The 20,975-nt window shown below is 37.6% G+C and overlaps 2 protein-coding genes across 2 annotated transcripts; one reads left to right on the plus strand and one right to left on the minus strand.

Moving 5' to 3' along the window:
• Window positions 1-521: 521 nt before the first annotated feature.
• LOC128016736 (alanine aminotransferase 2) lies at window positions 522-9,035 on the minus strand. Its single transcript, XM_052601449.1, has 11 exons — window positions 8,442-9,035; window positions 6,693-6,782; window positions 5,586-5,694; window positions 5,208-5,341; window positions 4,890-5,133; window positions 4,104-4,183; window positions 3,105-3,241; window positions 2,544-2,718; window positions 2,293-2,448; window positions 1,801-1,913; window positions 522-1,454 (listed from the first exon to the last, which is right to left on the minus strand). Exons 1-11 carry the CDS (start codon window positions 8,748-8,750, stop codon window positions 1,355-1,357), a joined length of 1,647 nt encoding a protein of 548 aa, XP_052457409.1. The 5' UTR covers window positions 8,751-9,035; the 3' UTR covers window positions 522-1,354.
• Window positions 9,036-10,877: 1,842 nt separating this feature from the next.
• Window positions 10,878-18,016, plus strand: LOC128016740 (UPF0547 protein C16orf87 homolog). Its single transcript, XM_052601453.1, has 4 exons — window positions 10,878-11,164; window positions 13,116-13,209; window positions 15,925-16,104; window positions 17,298-18,016. Exons 1-4 carry the CDS (start codon window positions 10,973-10,975, stop codon window positions 17,414-17,416), a joined length of 585 nt encoding a protein of 194 aa, XP_052457413.1. The 5' UTR covers window positions 10,878-10,972; the 3' UTR covers window positions 17,417-18,016.
• Window positions 18,017-20,975: the final 2,959 nt, after the last annotated feature.

A 20,975-nucleotide genomic window follows, 5' to 3' on the forward strand; every position in this document is an offset into this window, starting at 1 on the left:
AAGTTACTAATGATAACACTTTCATTGTACAGAAAGCGAGCAAATCAAATTTCCATCGACTTCAATCTATCGTGAGTTTAAACACTCTCCCGTTAGCCTACCGTTGCATTCACAATCTCAACAGAAACGTCTGTGATTGGTTTAATGCGCAACGCTCGCGATCGCAGATTTGAATTTAGCAGCTGATGATGTGCCGCACTAAACGTTTTAATCAAATCATGTAAAATATTATTAGTCTATTTCTAATAGTCTCTTGGAAGCTGCATTCAAAATTCACTAGGGGACACGGGATAACTCTGCAATGTTCGGGTGTACGTTTATATAGTATGTATTATATTTATATTATACTTATAGTTTATATAGTATGCACAAATTCAGGATCAAGGTCTGAGCTGACAGAAAAAAGTAGATGATCAGCATCATGGTATCTACGAAGCCTGATTGGTTTGCTTTTGTCAGCTTGAAACCAATCCTGTAACCCAGAGTTTGTTCAGCTAGCTTCATGGTACAGGTCCCAGGACTGATTCAAATAGCATTGTGTTTAATAGCTCAAAATAGCTTACAACACAGAATGAAATAAAAGGCATCAGTAAACAATTACAGCACTTTCTCCATGCATGCTTCAACTGGCCTTGAAAACATACAGTGTCAGAGACAGTAAATCATTATCTTGGCCACAATCTTCCACAGAAGCTTAACTTGGGTCTAAATTTGTAAAAGTAATTTTTTCGAAGATAAAATGTTAAGATACATTACATGGGAATGAGTGCAACACAAACATTAAAAGAGTCCCTTCTTGTAAACTTCCCAGAACTTTAACAAGTGTTCATCACAACAGCATACCAGCTTCCCTCCCTCAGCACCAAAGAAAAAAAAAAACTATTTGCATCAGCCAAATGGTTTTGATATAAGGTGCTACAAAAGAGTTTCAGTTGAGCTATTTTCAAGTGAGTAACATCCGTCACAGTTTAGTTCCTGGTTTGGAAAGTTGTTCATAATGCTTTTAGCAGAATCTCGTGTTATATAGAGGTTGTCTATGTACCATGAACCATGCTGCAGAAGTTATGATTTAAAGGCAAATTCAATAAAAAAAAAAAATTATAAAATGACAATGTGTACAAACATAACTGAAATATTCAAGTGTTACATGTCTGACTAAATGGCTATTTCTGTAAAACTCATCCAGAAACCATTTTCTGAAAATATTAGTAAACAAGGCTGTAATTTCAACTGCTTGATTAAATCATGTCTAGAATTAGAATTTTTAGACTTAACACTAGCTTTCCAGTTTAAATGTGTTAGTTTGTCAAGTAATGCTGAACTCGCAAGCTTCTGTTTCAGATCAGATGTCATCTCACTCCAGAGCAGAGCACTCTTTCAGGAAACTGATGTGGAAATCTCGCACTTTGTCAAGAAGTACCTTCAGCTTCTCTATGGATGGCAGGATTGTCATTCTGAAACAAAGACAAACAGACCAAACTTTAAAACAAAAAGAGGCAAATCAAATAATAAAACACAATATCAAAAAGCAATATCATCACACAATAATTTAAATGGTAATGGAAGTGAATAATTCTCAGTTTTCTGAGCCATTTCATTAATCTGGTTTAAAAAAAAAAACAGAATGTGATGAGCACGTTCAACGCAGCTTTTCTGCGAAAACAACATTTTCGGCCAAAAAAGTGCCAAAGACAAAATATGGCAGATTTCAAATCCTGTTCTTCCAGGAAGTCATGGGTTGAAACAAATTCACCTGATATATAAATAAAATATTTGGATTTGTTTGATTAACAACTTTACCTGAAATGATACGTTCCATCTTTCTGCCCAAAGCCACTTCCAGGAACAACACAGATTCCTGTCTCCTCCAGCAATCTCAGACAGTAAAACATGTCCGGCTGCATTCCTAGAGCCTGCCGAACAAAATCACAGACACACAACCTCAGTGCCAGCTCACACTTTGCATCTCTAACTTTCGCCTTTTCTTTTTTTCTGATTAACAAAACACAGCAATTTCATTCGAGTAGAAGAGCAGTTTCTGCCATTATCGTTTGCAAACTAGCATTCTGCAAGCAATGATTCACTCAATTCTTGATGACTGTTTGACCTGTGCTAAACTAATACTACTGGTTACATCCTTTTTAACCAGATAGCACTTAAATCAGTGGTGTTCAAAGGAAGTTTGCACAGTTTACTGTGAATAATGTAGCGTTCCATGAAACTAGTGGATCCCAATACAAGAAAAAAAACACCACCATAGAGCTCAAGTGTTGGTGAGGTAGGAGCACTTGCCTTGGCTTCCTCCACTGCCTTAGGAGGAATAAAGATTCGTGGGAAGGCATACATGGCCCCCTGGACGGGATTACACTTGATTCCTGGAACTGAATTCAGGAACTGCTCAGTTAGTTTAGCTTTGTCTGCTAAAGCACCCAGCACTGAGGATTTCTCCTGAAAGAGATCAAACAAACACAAACATACTAATACTGTTATAACAGGTTACCGATGCGTAACATTTAGAGTTGGAGAGTTACAGACACACTAACCTGGTGGAACTGTCTGTACGAGTGTTCGTCTGGACGTGGAGGGTTGACTATCACATCCATTGCAGCCTGGCCGGCCAAGGGGGGACACAGACGCACTGATAAAAGCTTGACCAGCTGGGCCTTGACCACAGGATCCATGTTGATCACCTCCATATATCCACCCCGGAAGCCACATCTGTGGATCGACATGGACACGTCACCATGTGGTCTCAGACTTGCTGGACAAGTCTGCCAAATTCACTAGAGGTTTTGTCAGAAAAACACTCAATTCTAGTCAGGCCACATTCCACATAAAATATCAGAGGAATCTTTTGGTCTTTTGGACAACCAGACGAACAACAATGCCTTAGCCCAGCACACTGAGCTGCCATTAAAACATCCTTACAAATGCCAACTTCGGATATTTGTACATCACATCTATTTAAAATCACAAATTATAAAGCCAGATGATGTCTAAATGTGTTTCAGGATACTGTGGTTGTCATGTGAAGGGTCTCAGAAAGCTGGTCTCATGGAGGCCGCATGCTTTCCCCTGCAGTGGTTCAGGACAGGAATACTCACTCTCCCGTGTAACCTTTGGAAGTGGAATGGAAGGAGGCGAGCTCCACGCTGTTGAAGTACTCGGGACCCATCTCATAGAGCACCTTCTTGAAGGAGTGGAACTGACAGTCAGGAGTGTACACATTGTCCTGATACACCTGCCAGCAACAGAGCAAAGCAACACTGGGTACATGATAGTCGTATGGGAGTCAAATGTGTTCAATAAGAACAAGATTCAGGCAACTGAGGCACACATACTTCTGAAAAGCTTAAATTTAAATACTTCGGTTTCAAGCTTAAATGCGCACTAATGTTGAAAAGTTAGTAGTTGCTACAATTTTTGTTTGATGATCTTTTTGTTTGATGAAAGCATTTATTGCAAAGCAAAGTTATTGAAAAATACTATAAAAACAGTAAAACTGTAATTGTATTAAAATTTAAAAATATACATTTTTAAATATAAAAAATCTTAAATATAATAAAACAAAATATAATATTTTAAAATGAAAAGCATTCCTGTAGCTCAGTCAGTTAGAGTATGATGCTAACAATGTCAAGGTTTTGGGCTTCATTGCCAGGGAATGCCTAACCTGATGCAGAATATGCCTTAAATGCAATGCAAGTCACTTTGGATTAAACCGTCTGCAAAACGCATGAATGTAAATCTAAAATGCAATTTATTCCTCTGATATCAGCAGTCTTAAACAAATCGTTCTAATATGCTGATTTAATGCTTAAGAAACATTTCTTACTAGTATTATTGTTGCATAATATTTTTCTGGAAACCATGATACTTTTTTTTACTTTTTTAGATCTTTGATGAAAACTACTTTTAAAATAATATATATTTGAAATAGAAACTTGTTGTAACATTACATAATGTCTTTGCAGTCACCCTGGTCAATTTAATGCATCATTGCTAATTAAAAGTAAAAGAAATAAATAAATAAAGTTTAAAAGCTAGCTCAACTATTTTTTTATTCAAATGGTAAATGCAAAAAGAGCACATATTGAGATTACCTCATCTGACATAACAAAGAGATTTTCTTCATAAGCAAAGTGTAGGACTTCTTCAATGCACTTTTTACTCTGGACCTGACCTGTAAAGAGTAAACGGGATGAAGGGACAGAGAGGACAGAATTAAAAGGGATAGTTCACCTAAACATTAAATAATTAAATATATTAATATATTAACATGTATGTATATATATATATATATATATATATATATATATAGCATCAACATGTTAGCGCAGTGCATCTTAACATGCCGTATTTAATACAGTGATTCTCACATACATAGATTTTTATAGTCTCTCTCTTCCATCAATGCAGATCAAAAATAGATGACTCATTCAGCAATCCAGATTTCATTTAACCACCTGAAGTGTCCAGCCCCCCAAAAAACCTTGCATCAGCATCACAACACACATCATCACTCCAGAAACAGGACAGCACAAGCTTGGGCAGACCACGAAACATATCGGACCAATTTTAATTCTACACAAAATAATCTATATTTTAAAATATTCTACATTCCATATTGCAACATTCAGTAAATGATTGATTAAACTAGTTTCCATTCATCAACACAAAGCGATCAGCTTCAGAAGACCTGGAATGTTGGCTAAAGAAATCCTATGGAAGTTATTTTAGATCTCATCAGCATCTGTCCCCGCTCAGGAGGGATCATGACTGGAAAAAAGAACATGAGGGAATAACAGGGACATGCTCTTCTTTCCAGGACACCTGCTATTGGATCCAAACAAACTCGAGGACAAGAATAAGCTTCACGATATACCTACCAGTAGGGTTGCCAGGGTTAATGATGCAAACGACTCTTGGCTGACAGTGCAGCTTGGCATCCTGATAAGCTCTGTAAAGTTCGTTGATGTCCAGGGCCCAGCAGTTGTCCTCATCTAAGTAGTAGTTGACCTGCACCGCATCCATCTCAGAGATTGCAGCAGAGTAAAGCGGGTACTGAGGGATGGGGATCATTACACCGGTCCGAGAAGAATCTTTTCCAGACACCAGCAGCCGTAGAATAGTCTTTAAAACAAAGTTTGGTTCTGTTAGCACTGCAGGTCAACTCTCTGACTGACTGTAAAGACACAATGACTTACCATAATGCCATCACTAGCCCCAGTGGTGAGGTAAATGTTTTCACAGTCTGAAGGAACTCCTTCATCTCTCTGCTCTATGTACGTAGCAATGTCTTTGCGGATGCACTCCACGCCGGGGCTTGCACTATATGACCCTGTGACAGAATCACAGGCGTTAGCACTCATAAAGCACTTACTGCAGCAAAACACTGAATGGACCCCAGTGTGGTGATACAGCTCTATTGTTCCCAAGCTTCCTGAGAACTGCATGATCTGCAATAACAGGAGATCACGGATCGTTTCCAATCGCTACACTGTAAACGGAGTTTCACATTTTGATTTATAATATGGTCTTGACCGGTTTCAAAGACACATCCTCAGAGGAACAAATGCACACACCGAGACTGTGTCCACCGCAGCCCTGCAGGATACGCCGTGCTCTCCATTTGGCATCCTCTGGGAAACTGGGGCTGTCCATCAGCTCAGGGAATGTACAGAGAGCCACCACCTGCACAGATTAACACACACACATTAAACACACTCTTATTCGTCTGTAGTCAGTGAGAGCAATTTAAAAGATTTTAGAGCAAATACAGTCCAACGGTCTCGATGCACATGTATTTCCACTAAAATCTAAATACTAAAGGTCCATTAGCAATCAATGATATAATTATTCACAACAAACTGCTATTTATTCTGGCAATATTTCTATATGTATTGTAACTTATAAGCATAATGTTCCATTGATCATTCATTCATTTTGCACACTGAAGGGGAGAAACAGTCATTTGAACAAGAACTTTTTTCCCAAAATATAACAGAGTCTGGACCAGATGGCTGGTGAAGTCCAGTCCCTCCCAAAGTTTCCAAGCCATAACCCATACAGGTAAAAGACAGCTTTCTTTTTACTCTATTTTCCTTAATGTTGCCATGAGCTCAAGAATCATATGACCACACTGACCAGTAACTACGACTGTCCTGCAAGCATGCAAAGCTGCATTCTGTTGGCTCTCAAGAAAACATATTTCACAAGCTCTCTCAGGCCATCACATAAGCCTTTGTTCGGTTCATAATGAAAGGCTAGATCAACTCTGAATAAACTAGGCCAATCATAAGAGACGGTCTTCAACTGGAATTTGCAGTGTGTTCCAAAACTGTGAGTGGTCAACAAAAGCTGCTTTTATTTCATGCCATACAACATTGAGCAGAAACTGGACTTCTCATTAACCTGAATACACGTGTTCATGCTAAAACGCTCACTGATTTTGTTTACAGGTTCTATGTTTTTACAGTCTAAATGAGCTGAAAAATGTGCTTCATTTAAAGTTGCAATAATACTGAAGTACTGTAATTTTTGAATTCTTCACAATCAGGTCTATGACATGCATTTGGAAAATCAATCAAGTTAATCTTCATTTTTATAGCAAATTGTAAGGCTATAATAACTTAATTCAAAACAAAGACAGTTGACTATGATGAAAGAATAAGTAGTGCATTTTTGGTTACCTGTCTGAGAAAGGTGATTGGCTGTTGTCCCATGGCATGTGCATCACCGATGTTGGCTTTGATGACTTCAGAGAAGGGTTTTGTACCACCCTAGAAGAAATAAAAGAGGAGTCCATTATGTGAACAACTCCACAAGTCTTCCCCAGAATCCACATTGCAAAGGATTCAAATAGACCTGTCCTCGCATGCACCAGACAGCTGTAGAAAAAAAAGATCACGTCTACCAGTGTTGCAGTGAAAGCAGATGTTTGTCTGGACTTGCATAGTTAGGTTTAGTCATAAAAAACTAAATATAAAATATAAAAGTTTTATAAAACTATATATAAAACTAATATTGTGAAATTAAGTTGTAGAACATTTTGTCTTTTAAATCAGGGTAAGTTTCATGACCAACTACTGACTTGTTGTTGTTGTTTTTTATCATTGTAGTCCTCAAACCGCTTTGTGAACATTTTGTATCATCTAGTCGCATGCTCAGGGCATGGCTAAGGGCAACACAAAGTTGAACAGTCAATCAAGGTCATGTTATGAGATGAGGAGAGCATCAGGGTCTGGGGGGGATCATGCCCTTGTCAAAGGTCTAGAAGGCAGCGGTTCATGGGCTATAAATAAAGCTCCGTTCCTAAGTGCTCATCTGTCATTGCGGAGCATGCATGCTCAAACATACTTCTATGTCACGGCAAAGAGAGTTAGATAACATTACTGCTGAATGGTCACCTTCTCAGGAATCAGACACTTTGCTGCACTGTTTTGATAATGGCACTGCAAGGAAGGCAGAAAGTGGACTGAACACGGTTTTATTCAAAGCGACTCTCACGGACATAACAAGAAATGAAAGGGAAAAAAATAAAGATGCGTCACTAAAAGCCATGCAGGGCAGATCGCCTGGCATGTTACGTCCAACCACAAAGCACTTTTTGGTATGAAAAACAGTATATCCCTAAGGGAACTTCCTCACATCCATTCAGTAACTAGTGGAGAATTAATGTTAGAGCAAGTTTGAAAAGTTATTCAAGTACTTATTTTTCATCCAATTTTTTTTTTTACAGTGTTTAATTTAAAAAAAGAAAAAAAGCTTTCATCCATTGGTCTCCATTGGAGCAAAGAAGTGCAGAGCTGTGGCCCTCCAGGAGTTGAGTTTGAGACCACTGCTTTAATCCATTCAATCCCAAAAGCCAAATTTGTGACCAAAACCTATTTGAAGTATGAACTATACATTATACAAAGTGTTGTCAACTATAAATTAAAGTGCTCGGAATTCATGTCAGTTTTCTACATAACTGGTGTGAATGACCAGTTTAATCATTTGAACGATTGTTATGTGTCAAAAATCCAGAAATTGAAGCATATTAAAAATAATATTAATTCAACAAACGTGTTTGGTAGATATAATACTTAAAATCTTTATTGTGAATGCGTTATTAAAACTACTCTGCCTCGCATAAATCATAACTAAACAAATAAGTAGTCTGATGTGTGACCAAAAAAAATAATAATAATAAAATTCCAACGCTGGCTCAAAAAAAACAAAAAAAAAGAAAAATCAACTTTATTGAATGCAACTTTCTATTATGTCTGCCTGAGCGATTATGACTATTCTAGCACTGGTTACAACTGTGAACAGGAATCAAACATATGGTCAGATTTTTATTTTGTTTTAGTGGGGTGTCCAAAAGCAAACATTTACCAACATGTAATTTAGCTCTGGGATGCTGCATTGAAACAGCAATCTATGAAACATCTTCTCACCTCCTCCAGGTATCTCTCGATCTCTCCGGCTTTGATGACAATAGGTCCTCTCACAGCGTACTCCACAGCCTTCACCTGCGGGTTCAGAGTGTCCATAGTCAGGGTCCTCTCCCGCATCTTCCCGTCGAGGCGCCCAGCAGCCGCTTTAGCCTCGGCTGTGAGGAAGCGCATCTGGCCGTGCTTCTCCACGGACGGACCTTGAGACTTGTGTCGTACCCCAGCAAGAGATGTCAGTGATATTAAGGGGGTACACTGATCGAGAGCTCCGGCGATCAATGATCGAGCTGCCAGTGACTGCAGACGATACATATCGGCACAATGAGGAAGTCGAGCCTGTCTGGTGAACCTGTCGAAAGCCAGGAACAAGGATGCAATGCTGTAGAGACGCAACTGTAAAAAAAAAAAAAAAGGTTCTTCTAACCGCGAGTTAAAGCAGTTAATAAAATTAAGAAATACAGAGCTAAATAACTTTAGAAAAAAAATATTCTATACGAGGCAGGACCGCATTATCAAATGCTTCACCGTCCCACGTTCATCAGAGGATCGTCTCATCATCGCCTACTATCATCCCCCCGCCAATCTTCATGCTCTCATTCAGCGCGCTCATGTTTCTGTTCGTCATGGGGGTTGTAGTTCTCATGCTGCTGCTTTATCCACCCTTACCATTCACTGCGCTTAGAATTAAACTACAATAACCAGCGCTGTGAGTGTGTGTGCTTGTTGGGTGGAAAGTTTCCCGCTGTCATAGCCGGTAAAAATTGTATCAGTCTCAAATTAAAAGCTTTAAACTCTGCCGTTGCAAATCAGATGTGACGTGTCTGGGCTTTTTTTTTTTTTTCACATTTTCTTGTTTTATATATTCTTTAAACGATTTTCTCAAACATTTGGGTAGAGATAGCAGATTAAAACTGAATAAAGCAATTTTGAATTTTGTTTGGCCCATATTACTTAATTATCTCCACCCTCAGAGTCATAAAACATAAAATAAACTTGTTTGCGTCTTTTTGCATTTCATCACATTGAAGAGCATTTCATCACATACCGTCTGTTGAGCAGATATCATCGTGACATATTACACAATACATCTGAACCGTTCTCTTGTGGTCAATCTTTCTTCAGAATAAAGGGAACAAGAACCTGTCATTTAATTCTACTCGATTTTCATATTAAATCATAAATCAGACATTTCATAAATCATTTATAATTCCAATCGAATTAATAAAACCACACTGTTTCTTTTTTCAAGACAGTTCATTTTAGACGATAGTATTTGACTCATATACAAGCATTAATATGGATTTTATTAGGAAAATATACACAAATCCAATTCAAAGGCTGGAGTAAGTGAAAATGTTTTGTAGACCATAATTAGATGTAATCTGATTGAAATGGTGCCATCTGTTGGACGCAAGGCTGTAATCCCGATTATATATATAGCCTATACCTATTAATATTACTATTTAAAATGCCTACCTCTCACTGGTACCACACCATGTTTGTCATGTTGCTTTTTATTATTATTTACAATTTATTTAATCAAATATTTGGTAAAGTGTGTTTTCACTTATAACTTCTGCCATGCCAATGTTTTATTATAACAAAAAGAAAGATTTCCCAGTGGTTCCCAAACAACATTCTCTTTCAGTCCGATCAAAATCCACACTTTCTCAGGAAACGTCATTAACACCCTGTGTGTACCAGTAACCCACGTCATCTCGTGGGAGTTTACAAGAGCAGCCTTGAGCCTTCATGACTAGTTTAGCATATGAAGAGGACATGAGATTCCCACAGTGTGCAACCAACATCCGTGAAGTCTGCAGAGCCACACATTATACTCTTTTAAGATTCCCCTTTCTGCTTTTAAGAGGAACTCAATAGTGGGCTTTAGTACTTCAAAGTTTGGTTATGTGAAAACGCTGCTTCCCTGCTGTATTCCAAACACAAAAGCAGTCTTTGCCATGAAGTGTCTGATCATCTCACTTTTTAATATTATAAACAAGACATACTCCTGTTCCAGACCTTTCTATTTCAAACACACGTTTTATACAGTGTTTTGATTGTATCCCATGTTGTGAAAGATATAAAGAGGAAAGTTGAGCAGTGGGTAGAGTTAAGTTTTGTCCTTAACAACAGAACAAGACGTTAACTGGGCTGGGGCATAAAAAAGCAGAGGACGTGTAAGAATATGTGTTTATATTCTAAGCCAATCATACAAAACCATCTGCTAAGCCTATAATAGGTCTCAACCACCATATCTATTTCACCTCCATCAGCACTTATTGTTCTTCACCAATGTGAATGAATATCGTGCTGTAGTGCGCATGCTCCGTGAAATATCTGGCCAGCAGACTGTTTATTATCGCCGTTCGCTCTCTCAGAGATGCTTTTGTGACACCCAGTCATCAACTTTAGAGTGTGTAGACAAAAAAATTGGCCCAGTCTTACCATTGTTAGCTGTGGGTCACGTGATCTGACAGCCAGGACCCATCACAGCTCTACAGTGCGCATGCGCAGTCTGTACAGTGTGGTTGATGGTCCATCGACTTGTGTGTTTGTCTGAGCCCCGGGAACCCGATCAGCTGCACTTTTCTGTGTGTGTTAGTGCAGCTGCACGGTTTACAGCTCGAGGGATATTATTGAAGCTCGTCGTTAAAAATATGTCTACAAACAAAGTGAAGAAAGTAAAAATGGCCACCAAATCATGCCCGGAGTGTGACCAACAGGTGAGGGGTTGTTTGATAATGAATGATACATATTTGTGTTTTATTTTCTCAAGTTTTGAATCGCCGGATTGTTCTGTTTAGTATAATGTGTGTGTGCTTCAGTAAGGTAAAGCTATTTATTATGTCTGTGTGGGTTACAAACAACGTTGCTACGTGATGTGAAACATGTATTACACATTTTCTCGATTCTGTTGAAGTGATATTATGTATCTCATCCAGTGTTGGGGCTAGTTACTCAAAAAAGTAATATATTACATATTACATATTACTCTCAAAAATAGTAATGCCTTACTTTACTTTATTACTCCCTGGAGAAAGTAACTAGTTATATTACTAGTTATATTACTAGTTACATCTTTTTTTCTTAATTACTCTATGATTGCCTGAGATGCATCAGATGGAGGGAGAACATACAAAGGAGGAGTGTTCTTTAGGGTCTTTATCAGTGGCGGCTCCTGCCAATTCTCTCAGGGGGGACAAATGTTTGCTCTATTAATGAGGATAGGTCACCCATTCAATTGATAAATTAACGGGTAGTTAAAGATGTAAAGGGAACCGAACTACTATAGTATTAATTAAAAATAAACTGACATTAGGAATCAATCTCTTGCACTCCTTATTTTTCTATATCCGTGTTAACACTATTCATCAGCATATGAAGACTAACACTAGGATGTGGTTTTTCCAAAAAATACTTTTTACTTTTCGATTTCAGTTTAATAAGAAATAATTGAAGTCACATAAATCACTGTTTACACAACTCACTTATATTACTGCTCGTCAGTACACCTGTTCTCTAATCAGCGGTTAATTCCATCAGGTGCGTGATTTCACATAGAGCAGCTGTTACTACACAGAGCCGTTATTAACTGAGAAGATGCGCAAATCCAGTTCATTTTCAGCGTTTATTGGCACGGTTGTATGAACATATGGTTCACGCACCTGATGGAATAAACCGCTGATTAAAGAACCGGCTTTACTGAGATGCGCATTAACGAGCGGCCGATCGTGATCGGAGCACTCCTACAAAATAATTACTGAATCTCCACCCGTCGAAACTAGCTTTCTGTTGCTGGGAACCTTCCTCTGAAAAAGAGCTTGCCATTGTTGACGCTTCCATTTTTCCCCATCTGTCTGAGCGTGCCGCTCTGCTGCCGGCTGTCGACCAATCAGTGATGGTAAATGATACCTCGTGCCAAACCCAGACCAATCACTGTTCCATTCACGCCCTCCTTCCCTTCCCTTCTGTTCTCTGTGTTGTGTTCCTTGTGTGTGTGATGAAGGTGCTACTGGCAAATGTAACGCAAGTAACTAGCTTGGGAAAACTGTAATAATATTACCATTTTCAGACGAGTAATGCCTTACACTACTAGTTACTGAAAAAAGTAATATTATTACAGTAACGCGTTACTTTGTAACGCGTTACACCCAACACTGATCTCATCACATAATAAGACACCGAGTTTTGTTTCCATTTTAGTTTGGCAATGTAAACGTGGACGGCTGTAAAGGGATATTGAAATTGAAACCTTGAAATTGCATATGTTACATGCAGTCTCTTTTTAAATATCACTAATACGGTGATCTCTGCGATTACAGTGCTTTTAAATCTGCATGATCTTATCTAAAGGCTCCAGCATCTTCTAATAATGATCAAATGATACATTCAATCTAGTTTTGATGTATAAACGATCAATTATCATTGTTTGTTTTGCTATTGAACATTGCAGATGATTTGATGAGACTATATTTTCTGTCACTGTATCATGTATCAGTTGAGCAGAAAACTATCAGGGTGTTGTTTCCTGTTTACCATAGAGTCAGTATCATTTTTTTAATAATCTTTACCCCTCTAAATGTGCGATATTGATTCCTCAGTGCTGTGAAAATATTTATTTAAGATGAATTTCAGTGTGTAGTGAAGTTCACTGAGCTCTTCTGTCTCTTTCAGATTCCTGTGGCTTGTAAATCCTGTCATTGTGGCTACGTCTTCATAAGCCGGAAGCTTCTCAATGCCAAATTAAATGAGAGGTCTCCAGTAATGGGTAAATTGTGCAGCATTTATGTGTTTTATGCAAATGAAAACCCCATGTATCCACTGCTATATTATGTTATGCTAAAGTACGTGCTGTTAAATTATTTCTCAAGTGGCCTTCATCAAGATTCAAGGTGACTATTGATCTGGAAAGTGACTGCTTAAAATTATTACAGTTTCAGGTCTTGATTAGCAAACTTTTCTGTCCCACTGAAAATGAAAACACTTTAATTTCATCCCTTTAATGTCTTCCCATATGAGTCAGCCATAATTCGCCCGTGTCTTCTGGCTTTACTCATGAGTCATGTTGACTGAAAAAATAAAAACGGTTGTATTTGATATAGTATTGGTATGTGTTGGACTCTGGGATAGTGAATGAAAATAAATAGCAGGCAAGTTTCCAGTCAGCAAGATGTGTTGAGAATACAGAGATGAGTGGCACAGTGATGGCTGTGTGCTTGAATGAGAAGTGCTTAGAGAGAAGGGGGAAGGGCAAACTAATGCCTCTCTCTCTCTCTCTCTCTCTCTCTCTCTCTCTCTCTCTCTCTCCACCCTCTCGCCAGTGTCTTATCTAGAGACTAGTCAGTATTTCAATTTACTAATTTTTATGATACATCAAGTCATTTATTAAATCTCCTGAAGATGAAATGATACAAAATAAATTGGTAAAAGCTGAACTGGAATTTTGTTGTAATTTTTTTTTAAGTTATGTCACTAAATGTCATCTGTAGAAAATGTTAAAAGTGTGTTATATAAGTGATGAGAGGCCAACTTGGGTAAACATGTGACGACTTCACAGCTAGGGCATGTGAGCACATTTCAGTGTGCAGGTTTTTTTTTACAGCTAATTGGTGAACTTGTGGTTTCAAATGAATGTGTGTGCGTCAAGTCTGAGAAGGAGGGGCCGGGTGAAAAAAAACCCCCTCCAATATTAAGAATTTGGACTGCAGTTCAACCACTCGGTGTCAATTCTGCATACAGCATTTTTAAGCACTAAAGTCAGGTTTTAGGTCAGTAAGTATTGTATAACCTAGAAAACAACCCCTCACTGTGTGCATAATAAATGGTCATAGTCTAAAGCATGCTGAAGTTTTAAAACAGCTGGTGTGTGTGTTTTTTGGTGGCGCAGACAGTGTGTGATTGTCACATTGAGTTATGACTGGAATGCTCCGCACAAATCATCTTTGATTGAATGTTTTACAGCGCTGTAATGTATACATTGATTTTCTCACTTCTCCACATTCTTACTATATATATATATATATATATATATATATATATATATATATATATATATATATATATATATATATATATTTGTACAAATAATAGTGATCTTTCTACAAGTTACGTAAGGAATGAATTTGTTAATATGTGGAGGGTGTGAGATCCCATTTATGTTATATGAAGAGTGTAGCCTTTTAAGAGAAAAATATGTCTATTTTAGCAGTAATATTCATTCAGGTCTTACCCTGCACTCTGCTAAAAATAATGTGCTCAATCTGAAACAGGACAGACTTAATTAGATCGCCCTGACTATCCTTGCTTTGTTTGCTTCTTGGAAAGGGAATTTTAATTCAGATAAAATATTAAATGAAAACCTACATAAGACATTTACTTGTGAAATGGTGTCAACATGAAACAAGACAAATGTGGCAAGAATATCTGACCTCATTTACAGCAAAGCTTTCCAGATATGTTACAATAATATTCCCACATGATGCAACCCCGTCTTCATGATTGTGTCATGTTGTGAAGGAGTGACGCCGTGTTAATTAGCTGTAGAACAGAGCTCCTGGTGTTAGTGCAGGTTATTCCCGAGTCGACCTGCAGACATACAGCAGGCCTGGAGAGATCTTATCACAGCCGTTACAATCAAATGGCTGCCGTGGAACGACTTGATTATATAAATATTTAACAATCTGGTGGGGACAGAATGTGTTGCCAATAGAGAATTGAGTTACACCAAGATTATTAAATCATTCAAGTGCTCGATTATTGTAAATATATGTGATAATAAAATTATTTTTGGAAAATTGGCATGGTGTACTTCATCTAAAAATACTTAAAACATCATGTTTTTTAAATTATTAAAAATGTAGCATTAATTAACTCATATTAATTGAGAGGCTACATAAAGTATATGTATTAAAATGAATATGTCACACCAAAATAAACGTGAACGATGTGAAAAAAATGGAACATATGTAATAAACAGTTATGTAATAAACATAATCAACATAAAATGCTGGGAAAAGACACAGTGCCTAATATATACAACTTACTTTACACATTCATATATATTTAGAGCAAAAAAATTTGATAATTAAAAAAACCTATAATTTATTTTTACGTATTTTTATCTTTGACAGATTATGTATACAACTGTTCAAAATCTTTGTCTATTTCTTTTTCTCTTTAAAAAGCTTTCAATTTATTATTATTATCCTGTCTAGTCACTCATATTATCTCTCTTTAAGATAATATTATCTCGTCAGTTACTAATTACGTTTACTCAACGCCTGAAGAGTCCTATAAATAAACTCCCTCAGATAGGTGCAGGCCTATACTATCTTTAGGAACAAGGCTTTAATTCTCGGAGTGTAGCTCTGCATATGCTCTGCTGTGCTTGTTACATCATTTGCTGATTTGCATGTGGACTCACGGACCCTCTTTTGCATCAACACCAAATACTGTATAATCTAACCTTTTGATTGTGTTTCAGACAATGTGGAGGCAAAGAGAAGACGAACAGAAAGAATCAGAAAAGAGAAGATCAACTTAACCTCTACCAGTGATATGGAAAACAGGAGAGGACCCCGTTCCAGCAGTCAGTCAGATCCCATTCGCAGAGGACGAGGCAGACCCAAAACTGTTGGGCTGAAGAAGCAGGAGGAAGAAAAAGGTAATGTGCTGCTCCCACGTGTCTGGAGGAAAATAATCATTATAGATTTATGGTCACTATAAACATTAAGTTAAAGAAATCTAGAAATCCAGGGTTTTTGTTTTTTACTGTTCTTTTTTTTTTTCATTTGCATTTCCAATAATGTCCATTTAATTGTCTACAATAATAATAATACTACAGTTTTCTTGGAATGTATGTTGGAATATGTTTTAGAATGGATATGCTCAGATAGCGACTAATATAAGTGAAACCAGCAAATTTCTTTGAATATTAGAATATGAATATAAACAAATGTGATCCGTTAAGCTGACAAAAAAAGGTTGTTGCTTTGAAAGGTGCTTTAGTCGATGTTTGCTTGTTCATCTCAATGAAAGCATTCGGAGTGAGTGTGTTTTTGAAGGGCTCTTGTGAATAATGTTTGATTACAGCTTTCTTTCCTGCGTTTGCGAACAACTTTTTTTTTTGTGACATTTATTCTTAATGCTTTATTTTTATAGTTTAAATGCCTGATGGATCAAACAGTAAATGAGCAAAAACTTAAAGAGGAACATTTAAGAGCCTTTCAAATGTCTTAGGCATTAAGAAATATTTTCGAGAAGTTGCTGTAATACTAGGAAATGAAAGACTTTGACGTATGTTCTCACGTCTGAAGCATCTGGCCAAGAGGAGGTATGTACGAAACAATACTGTTCGCATTTGATGGTGTTGATTGAGTCCAGATACTGTAAACTTACCAAGATCTACCTAGCACTACTATCTTCAAACTGACCTTCACTCCCATCATGCACCTCTCTGATTTCACACTCCCCCTAGAGATTTCTGTTTATTAATATTTGCATTTAGAATAAAAGCCCCTCTTTGGTGAGCAACCGCTGAACTTACTGCATCTGTCTTCACTTATAGTCACATCTAGCTGTAAACCAAATACTGTCTCCTATTAAATAAAACACTCTGTTGAGCAACCCTAGTATGTTTTAGATAAAGCTTTTTTTATTATTATATGACCATATCTCCATGGACACAAAGAAATCTTCAGTATTCTGCAGCCATCAGGGTGGCATGTGCTTCATTGTACTGTTTTCAAGCGTACAGCTTTCATATTGTGGATTAATGATTTACGCACATGGTTCTTTCTTTACTCTCTGCTGAATAAATCATTGCCGGGTCATCATTTCTTTTCTTTTCTTTCACAGAGAAACAAGAAAAGGAGGTAGACATTTACGCCAACCTCTCCGATGAGAAGGCTTTTGTGTTCTCAGTGGCCTTGGCTGAGATTAACCGCAAAATTCTGGGCCAGAGACTCATCCTGTAGCAGGCGTTGGGAACGGTTGCAGCTAAAACTCAGGACTATTACTACGTGGGTGTCCCATATGTCTGTTTAAAAGCGGGTGGGAAACTCTGCCCCGGAAAGACTTAAACCCCTGCGTGTGTGGCCGAAGCTCAGTGGTGCTCCCGTGAATCGGTGGGGTTTCATTCAGACGGCCGGTTTGTGTATGAGGAGAAATGAGTGAGAAGTGTAGTAATGATAAGTGGTGTAGTCGATCTATTTTAATGGCAATTTTACGGAATGTTCTAAATGTTGCTACCAGTCGTTTCTTAAAATGTCAAGCTTTTTATTGGGGGACAGTGGGTTCACCAAAAGAGCAATTTATGTGCAAATTATGACTGGTGCCATTATTCAGACTGGGATCTACTCAAATATTTAGGTGCCAGTGAACCATATTTCATAATTAATCTAACGGGAGCTGAAGCCAAGGAAATGCCGGATTAATGGTTATTTATTATGCCTGAAACACTTTAATTTAAGTGCGTTTTTTTTTTACCTTTTGGTATTGTTTTATGAATGGTAACAGCATACATGTGTAAAATTCATCCTGTATAAATATATATATTAAATTCAATTGCATTTAAACTTGTGGTTTTATTTTTAGGGGAAGTTAATTGCTACCATTCCTTCTCATACGTCATCATCCCTTCTTTTAAGATGGATTTGGAGCAGGAAAAATGCCTATGGCGGCTCGTAGAGAGAGCTCATATTTCAGCTGTCTTCTCAAACTCAATCACTTTGTTTCAGTTCTTCACAGGCAGTATTTCACCACGAGCAGGGAACCAGACTCAAATGTGTTGAATAAAATGCATGCGGATTGTCCTGATATTAAATGAAAATGTAATATTTGGTATTTATATAACATTATTATTTACAAGGACCCTAGACCATGTTGAACATGTTGTATTTATTTATTTCCACCTCAGTTCGGATCGTGTTCACTTCCCTTCGAGAGCAGCATCCGCAGCTAGTCTTTTGTCCCAAAGCTTCATCCCCAAGCAACAACTCTCCTCAGAGAATCAGACTGCTGTGGTTTCCACAGAGATGACGGATCACCGGCTCTAGATTCTCTTTTAGATGTGTCACTGACTTGACCCCAGTAACCTTTGGGATTCTTAAAGGGCATGTTAATGAATAATTAATATTGTAAAGCATGTCTACTTAATAGTACACACTATGTCTCTTTGGTCATTTGATCAAGAAACCAAAACAAAGGGGCCAAATTTGGGAGTATTGTGGGAGTTTGAAAAAAAAATAGAGCCTGAAAAAACTGTAGAATAAAATTTATGAATGATTAAACAATGAGGTGTGTAACAATAAAAGTGTGAAATGAGCAGAAACTGCAACTGTAAGGGGAGACATGTGAAGAGATAAACGCTGCATTTATCTTCACGTACATGACACAAGGGTTGATGAGTTGCACCAGGCACCAGTTTCCAGGGGATTTTTGCTTGTGGCAATGTTTTTCTGTGTGATTATTAAAAAGCTGAAACTGTTATCATATCTGCTTTCATGGGTTTCGGTGACATGATGATGTAATGAGTCACTGTTGTTGGTGTTTTTAGTCTGAATGGTTTTAAGGTGAACGGCAGACGGCGTGTCTTTCTGTGGTGGTGGTGACGAGGGCCTGATCTTGTTTGGCACTGGTTCGAAGCTCCCAGTGGACATCCTCAGTGTGAATCACAATCTCTGGCACTTTACCTGGAGGACAGGAATAAAACCAATTCATCAGGTTACATGAAACGTAGAAGTTTAATAATACCACCTTGTTTAAAGAAAATGAATATTTGTGAACCTGAATCACAATTGTTATTACATGTCATTACGTTTTCGAGAAATTGAATTCGAAATTGAGGTTTATACATCAATAAATAAGCTTTCCATTGATGTATGGTTAATTATGATCGGATAATATTTGACCGAGATACAGCTATTTGAAAATCTGGAATCTGAGGGTGCAAAAAAAATAAAAAATACTGAGAAAATCACTTTTAAAGTTGTCCAAGTGAATTCTTAGCAAAGCAAAAATTAAGTTTTGATATATTTATGGCAGGAAGTTTACAAAATATCTTAATGAAACATGATCTTTGCATAATATCCTAATGATTTTTGGCATTAAAAAAAAATTATGTAGATGTTGCATCATACCATCTCGTTCAAAGAATATTTGTGCACTTAGAAATTTACAGATGAGACATTTCCTCACATCAAAGGAAATTAACTGGAGTACATATCTTCTATTTGTTAGCATACATAATTTAAAATGTTATTCTTTCCTAAGGGTGTGGAATAAAACAGATCCCTGTATTTTTGTTTCTTTCATATCAGACAGCTCAGTGTCTGATTTCTGTCGTTCAATTGGCTTGGTTTTATTCTCGGTTAGCCCCTAAGTGTCAGTCTCTTTATGAACCACTAGATGGCAGCCAAACCATAATCCTCTACTTTTACTTGTAAATTTCATACCTCTATCAATCAGATTGAGGAAAAATGTTTTATGCCTAACATTTATTAACAGGAATAATGTAGGTCTAGTAACTGTTTTGAGTCACAAAATGGTGGATGTTACCGATTCCAACTAACAATGATATTTACCACGTAACCAAACATTTACAAAGTTTAACATAGTTTCTGCCAAAATCCAGTAGTTTTAATGATCTAAAACCATCATGTCAACAAAACAAAAAAAGAGAGAGAGAGAGAGAGAGACCGTGTTCATCTCAGCCGAACAGCAGCGCTGACGAAACTCCTGCAGCTCAGTTGCTCCAGAGATGGAAAATGATGGAGACGTGTGCAGTAAAAGTGCAGAAAAACAGTGTCTGCTTGAACAAACTACAACAGCTTTTGCTGTCAGCGGTTTGAACATTAGCAATATCGATAACAATTCTCGTTTATAATCAATACTAATATGGCTTCAAGATGAAAGTGTGAGCATCATATTATTTGTTGTGCACTTGCCGTCCACTGGCATTAAGATTTGTGCTCGGTTAGCTTTAAATAAACAAAGTTTCAGCTTCTGCCAAATTCACAACGCAATTCAAACAATAAATACCATTTTGGCACTCTTTAAAGTGTCATAAGTGATCGCTCTAAGCCCTTCAGTTCAAGCGGCATGTCGTGAACCCATCATATCATTATAGGGAGAGCGGGGTGATTCGAGCCTGCGGGTAAGTTGAGCCACTCCTTGTTTGTACACAACCTTCAACAAAATTTATAATATGACAACACATATTTGAAGACTGAAAGGATTAGTTCACCCAAAAATGAAAATGAGGGTGTGTCTTACTCACCCCTGAGGCATCCAGGTGTATATGACTCAGAGTTATATTAAAAGTTTTCCCGGCTATTTCAAGCTCTATCATTGCAGTCAGCGGGTGTAACAGTCCTTCAGTCCAAAAGAAGTTAAATAAAAAGCGCCCATCCATAATAAAAACTCCCTCATCTAGGATGCCTCTGGGGTGAGTAAAACACACTGTAAATGTTTGGATGAACTAACCCTTTAAGCATTTGACTCACCCTGCGATGGAGAGGGGACCGTGGAATAACT

Source organism: Carassius gibelio, chromosome A7, assembly GCF_023724105.1.
Source record: "Carassius gibelio isolate Cgi1373 ecotype wild population from Czech Republic chromosome A7, carGib1.2-hapl.c, whole genome shotgun sequence".
Lineage (NCBI taxonomy): Eukaryota > Metazoa > Chordata > Actinopteri > Cypriniformes > Cyprinidae > Carassius > Carassius gibelio.